At 34.1% G+C, this 8,829-nt stretch overlaps 2 protein-coding genes across 2 annotated transcripts; one reads left to right on the top strand and one right to left on the bottom strand.

The window, feature by feature from the left end:
• The first annotated feature begins 203 nt into the window (after nucleotides 1-203).
• On the top strand, nucleotides 204-4,702 carry LOC111920796 (protein HAPLESS 2). The gene is made up of 18 exons (XM_023916356.3): nucleotides 204-462; nucleotides 547-690; nucleotides 1,416-1,504; nucleotides 1,689-1,728; nucleotides 1,851-1,908; nucleotides 2,006-2,066; nucleotides 2,173-2,251; nucleotides 2,337-2,471; nucleotides 2,553-2,747; nucleotides 2,861-2,941; nucleotides 3,012-3,112; nucleotides 3,232-3,349; nucleotides 3,437-3,469; nucleotides 3,553-3,646; nucleotides 3,753-3,841; nucleotides 3,910-4,022; nucleotides 4,125-4,225; nucleotides 4,294-4,702. Exons 1-18 carry the CDS (start codon nucleotides 286-288, stop codon nucleotides 4,689-4,691), a joined length of 2,106 nt encoding a protein of 701 aa, XP_023772124.1. The 5' UTR covers nucleotides 204-285; the 3' UTR covers nucleotides 4,692-4,702.
• Nucleotides 4,703-4,786: 84 nt separating this feature from the next.
• Nucleotides 4,787-7,142, bottom strand: LOC111920797 (cytochrome P450 87A3). Its single transcript, XM_023916358.3, has 8 exons — nucleotides 6,824-7,142; nucleotides 6,421-6,742; nucleotides 6,187-6,336; nucleotides 5,840-6,091; nucleotides 5,589-5,757; nucleotides 5,375-5,481; nucleotides 5,142-5,269; nucleotides 4,787-5,047 (listed from the first exon to the last, which is right to left on the bottom strand). Exons 1-8 carry the CDS (start codon nucleotides 7,015-7,017, stop codon nucleotides 4,933-4,935), a joined length of 1,437 nt encoding a protein of 478 aa, XP_023772126.1. The 5' UTR covers nucleotides 7,018-7,142; the 3' UTR covers nucleotides 4,787-4,932.
• Between the last annotated feature and the right edge of the window lie 1,687 nt (nucleotides 7,143-8,829).

Below are 8,829 nucleotides of genomic sequence, written 5' to 3'. Positions count from 1 at the left end.
ATATTAAGATTTTATGGAGATTTTCCTTTTATTTATTAAAAACCAATGATATTTTCATTATTATTTTTATACGATATGATATGATATCGAAGTAAAGAATCAAAAGTTAATACCCAGAAACGTTTTGACGTAAATTATTATTTTCACTGATCGGTGGACTGGCGCTCTGATTTTCGAAAATCTCAACTGCTTAAAGCAGAGGCAGTTACACCCGCCATAGCAGCCCCACTTTATCTCCTTCATTCCCAGAAGGGTTGCGCACACTTCACACTCATATTCACCGAAATGAGACCTTGCATAACGATCGCCGTCTTCTTTCTATTAATCTCTTATCATCTCGTCAATGGCGGCGTCCAACTCCTCTCGAAGTCGAAGCTTGAAAAATGCGAAAAGGTTTCTGAAAATGCTCCTCTTAACTGCACCAAAAAAATCGTCATTAATTTGGCTGTTCCTAGTGAAGCAGTAAGTGTTCCTGTGGGTGATTCGATCTGTGTGGTGCGTCTTTCAGGCCGATTAATGCTTGATTTTTGTTTTCCTTTGTTTTAGAGCGGCAACGAAGCATCGATTGTGGCCGAAGTGGTGGAGGTGGAGGAAAAATCGACTGATAACATGAGAACTGTTCGAGAACCGCCGGTGATCACTGTCAATAAGTCTGCCGCCTATGCGCAATATCACTTGACGTACATTAGAGTATGTATTTCAGAAGTTGCTTCGGGTTAGCGTAGGGTTTCTTTTTCATTGAATCGAGTTCATGTTACTTTATTTCATGTCGTATCTACAGGCACATTCTTCTTTTTCATTGTGACTTGGTGTGATAAAATTATTATAGTTATAGCCATGATTGCAGTTCATGTACATATTAGGAATTGTGTAAAATATGTCCCTCTGTTTACTTGTCTAGGCGAAACCCCTCATATTTGCAATCACTTCACCATTTAAGATCAATAAGAATTGTATTCCCTGAAAATAAGGTCCTAAGTATACAAACTCTCTTCTGCAGCAACAATTTGTTTTCTCTTTTTCCAGGCTCAATCTAGGTTTACAGAGCTTATTAGAGCTTGTATCAGGTCATGCTCTTAAGCTTCAATTTGTGTGGGTCAAACTGAGACGTTGGTGTCTATAAAATATGCACTATCCCCAAATCCATGAATTTATACCTCAATGCAACTATTAAATTAATTCATACGAGTGTCATTATATACTATTATATGTATACCAATATCATCAGAGAGAGAGAGAGAGAGAGAGATTAGCAAAACTCCAGAATGTTCAGGATGGGATAAACTGCTTTAATCAGCTTTCAATTTGATGGAGATCAGCTGGCAATTGATAACATTCCTTAAATTTTGAAAACCCCTTCCTTCTGAATTTCTCGACCTTTTATGTCTAAAATCTGAATCACGTTCTATTTGCAGGATGTTCCTTATAAACCTCTAGAGCTGTCTTTTAAGACACGCAAGTGTAGTCGTTATGCTGGTGCTAATGTTGTGGGCATGTGTGAGACGTAAGTAGTACAATGTTTGACCTTCATCTTTTAGGTTTTAAGTCCATACTTGGATAGAGGCACTCACTTTTGTGCATGTATGTATGTGTTCTCTTTTGGCAATTTAGCACTGTATTCTTTTCATGTTATAGCTCAAGTATATGTACAATTGACTTGAAATTTGACCGGTTAATGTGTGACTCAGGTTAGTAGATGAGCAAGGACATGTCATTGAGAACACCCGGGTAATATATTGGGAATATCCTCTTTTTTTAGGAACATGCATGAGCATCATATATCTTCCGAGACATCATTTCTGATCTAAACTTCATCTTCTTTTATTCTTATTTTCGGAATCATCGGATAGCCAATTTGTTGTCCTTGTGGGGGTCACCGGAGGGTGCCTTCATCATGTGGAAATTTTTGTAAGTCCTGTCAATCTAATTACTGTGAATTCTCACTGTATCTGTATGTTACTGCTAATATCATATCATATCTTTATTTATTTATTTATTGTAACAGTTGATAAGTTGACCAAAGGGAAGGCCAACACTGCACACTGCCTTCGTTTTCCAGGTGATTGGTATGGACTCTGATATTCTTTTTCACATCTTTTTCTACTTTCTACTGATTCTTCTGATATTTTGCATATGCTGTTTCTTTCATACTAGTTTCTGGTGTCTTGTTAGGTTCCATGTGTTTGGAATTGGGCAGCATTCAATAGGATTCACCATAAGGGTTAAAGTCAAAACAGGGTCTAAAGTCTCTGTATGTGTCTGGTTTCCTTCACCACATAACTTAACTATGTGTAGGGATGATTTTGTATGTCTCACACCTTACTCTGTTCTAACAGGAATTAGTTATCAGTCCTGGGAATAGAACAGCCCTGTCAAGTGATAACTTTTTGAGGGTGAATTTAATTGGGGACTATGTTGGATACAATGATGTACCTTCTTTTGAGAATTTCTTTCTTGTTGTTCCAAGACAGGTATAAATATAATGCATGTAAAATAAAAGCTTATGTTACTTGTTGATCATTTTATGTGTTTGTTTTTAATTGTTGATCAAGGGTAGCCCAGGTCAACCACAAGATTTAGGAAGGAACATTTCTATGTGGATGCTTCTTGAGAGAGTCAGATTCACATTAGATGGAAATGAATGTAATAAAATTGGTGTCGGTTATGATGCTTTTAATAACCAGCCAAATTTCTGTTCTGCTCCTTTTTGGGCTTGTCTGCAAAATCAATTGTGGAACTTTTGGGAAGTGAGTATATAAAATATTAATCTTCCCTGAATCCCTTCATTAATGTTTTTAGATTCATTATATACAAATATAATCATACTCTATTTCTTGACTTAATTTTTTTTTTGTCACAGGCTGACCAGAACAGAATCCAACGGAACCTGGTTCCTCTTTATGGTGTGCAAGGGAGATTTGAAAGAATCAATCAACATCCAGTATGGTTTCAATGTTTTTAAATTTCTATAATAAAATAATTCCCTCTCATGTTTTGTATTATTGATGCAGAATGCAGGAAGCCAATCATTCTCAATTGGGATCACTGAAGTTCTTAATTCAAACCTTTTGATAGAACTTAGTGCTGATGACATAGAATTTGTGTACCAAAGGTCGATACCAACTCTTGTTAAATGCACATATATATATATATATATATATATATATATATATATATATATATATATATATATATATATATATCTTTGTTTTTACTGTATATTGTTTGTAGGAGCCCTGGAAAAATTGAAAGAATCACAATCCCAAATTTTGAAGCTCTTACACAGTTCGGGACTGCCACAATCACAGCTAGAAATATTGGTGAAGTGGAAGCATCGTATAGCTTAACGGTATTCCAGGAAACATTTTATTTATATGATTAATCCAACTTAATAATAATTTTATGTTTTTACCTTTTACTCTTTCAATCTTTGCAGTTTGATTGTTCCATAGGTATCAGCCAGATGGAGGTATAATAAGCCATTTATTTTGTAATATGAAATGAAATATTGGTAAAGTAAATGATTTTCAATGTTATTTTTGTTTTATGCAGGAACAATTTTTCATTTTGAAGCCAAAAGAAATGGCAACCAGATCTTTTAAGGTGTACCCGATGTCTGATCAGGCTGCAAGGTATGCATGTTCAGGTAGGGACGGGTTCGTCATTTTTCTCAACATAGTATTTCTTTTCATAAAATCATGCATTGCTTACTTAAAAATTAAAACACAATCTTATCTATATTGCGCAAGCAGCTATACTGAAGGATTCTGATTTTCAAGAAGCTGATAGAGCAGAGTGCCAGTTTACAACAACAGCCACAATTCTGGACAATGGATCAGTGGTATGCCAAATTAAATTATTGATAAATCAAGGATTTGGTTTGGTTTCACAATATTTTTTATCTTCCAGATTCCATGGGAACCACCAAAGCATGGTTTACAAGGTTTCTTTGAATCTATTGAGGATATGTTTTTCAAGCTTTGGCATAGTATGATTGAATTTATCACTGGAAAAGCTTGCAGGTTATATTTCTCTTCTACCAATTGAATATTTACTTAAAATGAGAAACCAGGATCATTCAGTAACAGTTGATGCTTTTTTTTTTTTTTAATCTATGTTGGCAGTGCAAAATGCTCTGGGCTTTTTGACTTTCAGTGCCATATCCATTATCTCTGTATGAAATGGGTGTTGATGTTTGGTTCGGTTTTTGCAATCTTCCCTACAGGTAGGCTTTTGACTTTATTGGGAATTAATTTTGAGTAAATATTCAAGTTTATTTTTCTTGAGTTGCAGTGATTGTCCTACTGTGGCTTCTACACGAGAATGGAGTTTTTGATCCTGTGTATGACTGGTGGGAAGACCATTTTTGGGATGATGACCGAAAAGCCCAACATATTAGAAACTTGCAACTCCATTATAAGAAACATCATAAGAAAGAGAAGGATCCAAAACATCATAAGGCTCATGCTCATGCTCATAAAAAGGGAAAAATCAAATATCCGGAACACCAACACCAACACCAACACAGCCACAATCGTTTTGACCATGATCATCTTCACCATGTTAAGAAAGAAAAGCACAGACATGGTGATGAGGTACTCAAGGAACATCATAAGGACAAACATGTTTCAAGGCATGACAAAGACAAAGACAAACACCATAAGCATAAGAGAAGGAATTCGATACCATGAATCAACTCTTTCTTGTTTGTTGTAGTGAATTTACGCGTTTGCTTTTTGGCTCTTTTAATTAAGGATTTGAGTAAAAAATTTGTATATTACAAGTGTTAGAACATTGTACATTTTTCATTTCTTGCTTCTGTAAACTTATACATTTTCTAAGCATTGTGCTTGACATGCCCCTGAGCAAAATTTTCCTCAGCTTACTCACATACATTTTCAGGAAGTTGGTGATTGTTTTACAACAGGGATCCTATTGTCTTGGATTAGTATCAGTATCATCTTTCTCTGTGATCTCAACATGAAACCCATTTGGAAACTGTAAACCAGGCGTTCGTACAATTTCTCCTCCTCCCACAAGTCGCCACCTGCCAAATTTTCATGTTAGTTCACATGTCCCTCTCTCTCTCTCTCTCTCTCTCTCTCTCTCTCATACACACAACATGTATGATGAGTTTTTACCTGTATTTGGTGACTAAGCAGTGAAGAAACACAGCCATCTGTAGTTTAGTGAAATCAGTTCCAACACAAAACCTCATGCCACCACCAAAAGCCATAAAGTTCTTTGATGCACCTTTCTGATCCATCCTCTGTTTGGCAATACATGATTAAATATAACATTTTTCTTTTTTATCTATTTAATTTCAGCATGCATGATTGAAAAGTAAGACTCATGGCAAATGGCATACGCATACCTCCCATCTCCATGGATTGAATTCCAGCGGATCTTTATAATTGTCCGGGTTTAAGTGGACGGCTGGAGGACATACCATTACTGCCCAACCAGCGGGAATTGTATAGTCTGCATGTATCAAAAAATGTCATTTTAAAAACACGCATTCACAAAGTTTTTTATTTAAATTTTAAAACCGTTAATAAGATGAGTAGATCGATCGTCCGAATGTGTACCTTTGAACTTGATATCTTTAAGTGCTTTTCTGAATACCCCTGGAACTATGTTAGCCAGACGCACTGTTTCGTTTATAAGCTGAAACGTGAACGTCATCGACTTATATTCTTTCCATGTAAGTCCAGACTCTGTATTTTCCCTGTTTCTTAGGATACTCTCATGCTCTTCCTGCAAAATCAGGTAATTAATTACCGGGAGTTTATAACTAAAAACTTAAATAAGTAAAAATACTAAATGTTTGTATAATTACCGTTAATGCCTGCAATACCCGAGGATTCTCTTTCAGAAGCTTAACAGCTACTGTTATGGCGAGAGAAGTTGTTTCAAAGCTCGCAAACAATAGCACAAACATCAAATCCAAGGCGATTGCTTCTGTAAGTATGGAATCACCTCTTTCAAGTTCTTCAAGTAAGTAATCGAAGAAATCGCTTTTCACCTCTCTTGGCTTTGCTCGCCTCTCTTCTAGCATGCTCTTCAGCATCGTCATTGCCTTCCTTCTTCCCTGGTTATATATATACAATTAATCAATAAATCAGCAGAAATTATAGTATACAAAAAGAAATCAGATTTAATTAATTTGTGTTTGTGTGTACGTACCTCTAGACACTTGTGGTAAGCTGTTCCAGGAATGTCCAAAGGGAAGGAAATTAATCCCTGTATAAAAGCTACAAAATTCTCCCTCAGATTCTCGGATGATTTCTCCGGATCATAACTTATCAACTTTTTTGCAGTCAGATCAAATATCATCTACACACAAAAAGTTAAGTTGATAATATTAGAAAAAAATAAAGTTTATATATATATATATATATTGTTACATTAATTAGTTACATTTGCAGTTGCTTCCTTCAATTCCACCGAATCCTGGGCAGCCCATTTCTGTAAGTTTATAGCTGCCACGTGTTCTACTTCGTGAAGCATCTTTTTGAGACTTTCGGGACCAAATAAATATAAGACCATGTTCTTAAGATATTTGTACATATATCCATGCAAAGATCCTACATTCTGTCTCCCAAAAACTTCGGTAAAACTATCTGGATACCAGCTTTGAAACAACTGGCCTTCTTGCTGGAAGATGATATAATTAAGATCTGAATCAGTTGAGACTACAACCGGCCTCCCAACCAAACTAGTTCGGAATATTGACCCATATCTGAAATATCATTACTTAATGTGAGAATTCAATGATTAGGAGGCATAAAATAATGTAATATTGATAAATATATACGATCACCTTTTGATCCTCTCTTTGACAAAGGGAGGTGTATCCCAGGTTGGATTAGGAGCGAAGAAGTGAAGGGTTTCACCTAGTAATGGCCAACCCATTGAACCAGGGGGGAGATTCCCGTTGCATTTAGGATTCCACCATCTGTAAAGCCAATGGGTAATGCCCACCACAACCATGGCTGTAAGAGCAACACCCCACATACTTACTCAACTTACCTTAACTGGTTGCTAAGAATCCCAAAAAAAGGAAAGGAAAGGAATGAGAGACTTAAGGAGATGGAAATGGGAATGATGAATGATGAATGTGTGTGAGAGAAGCAAATGCTGGAATATGTATTTGAGAACCCACGAGGAGGAGAAGTATTTATATAGACATGCCAGAAGTTGGAACTATTTTTTTAACTTTTAAGATAATAATATTATATAATAAGGTTTGCCTCACTTCGGTTTTTGTCAGAAAGCTGTACAACTGGTTGGTCATAATAATTAATAAAAAAATAATTATATACGTACATCATCTTCACATCACACCAGTACATACCCAATTTCTTTTTTAATTTTGTCAACGGCATCTTATAAATTAGACCTTAAGCCTTGCATCTCAATTACTCTCAACTTTACATAATGTTTCCCTCTCTCTCTCTTTTTATTTATTTATTTTTGTTTGGAAACAGCAAATGAATCAATCGGAACCCTACTCGCATATTTCAAAGAATACCTTATGTTTAAGTTCTTTTGCAGGGCAAATCCAACCTTGATTGTGGCACAAGTTTAAAAGGCAACAATTTTTGGGTTTTGCAGGGATTGAACTCCCGACCTCTTTCTAGTCCCTCTAATTTCTTCTTTCCATATTTTTTTTAATTGATTAAATATTGAATATGGTTAAGTTATTGCGAAAGAACAACTCCTAAAGTGTCCATCATTTTTCAAAACAAAGACAATTATTAGTCTTCAAAAACAACGACAAAGCCATATCTAGGAAAAAAAGGATTTGACGATTTTTTTTAAAAGCAGCGATTAAGCCATATATATATATATATATATATATATATATATATATATATATATATATATATATATATATATATATATATATATATATTAGTCATATCTTGAATTTTAAGAGGAACAAAATACAAAACTTTTGTACAAATAAATTATACATAAATATATTGTTAATACTTATCAAAAGTTTGAAAACATGAATTAAGGAAGGTTATTAAGAAATTTAATTTAAATCAAAATGAAAATTTTAAAATATTAAATTAATATATATAAATTAATTTATATTTATTAAACTAGACATCGATATTATATAATTTACATCAAATTTATAAAACGACAATATAAATATAAGGTCTAAACTCTAAACATAATTATTTTATTTAAAAGTAGTAATTTTTTTATTACATAGTAACTAATAATAAAATCTAATAATTATTTCTCTATAAAAAAAACTATTCATCAAAAAACCTATATATATATATTCAAATTAAACTTTAACTTTTTTTTTTCTTCTGAAAAAACCCTTACATTTTCTCTATTTTCTCGATTTAGCTCTTACAATTTTTATTTTTTCGATTTACCCCTTACATTTTCATTTTTTTTGTTTAGCCCTTATATTTTTCAGTTTTTCGGATTAAAACCTCAAACTTTTTTTCCCGAAAAAATCTTTACATCTTTATTATCTTGAAAGTTTTCTTGTATTCGGTTCCATAATTCCATGTTAGATGCTCCTAGCTTCATGATGGTTTGGAGTAAATCTAAAGAGATTGTGTTATAACTCTATTGCTTGACGATTATATAAATTTCTCTTCCACGTGACATCATGATGTGGCGAAGAGCGTTGTCAGCACATGTAATCATTAATTTAGAAAAATTCAACCCAAGACGTGTAACAATCATCAATATGATCTCAAAGGTTATTCTCGTTAGGAGCCATAAGGTTTATTGATGGAAGAAGAACAACCCCTCCTATTTTTCTCTTCTCGCCAACTCATGCTATCTTCATTC

Source organism: Lactuca sativa, chromosome 3 (genome assembly GCF_002870075.4).
Source record: "Lactuca sativa cultivar Salinas chromosome 3, Lsat_Salinas_v11, whole genome shotgun sequence".
Classification (NCBI taxonomy): Eukaryota; Viridiplantae; Streptophyta; class Magnoliopsida; order Asterales; family Asteraceae; genus Lactuca; species Lactuca sativa.
The sequence above is the reverse complement of the archived record's forward strand: the minus strand, read 5'-3'. Positions and strand labels throughout refer to the sequence as shown.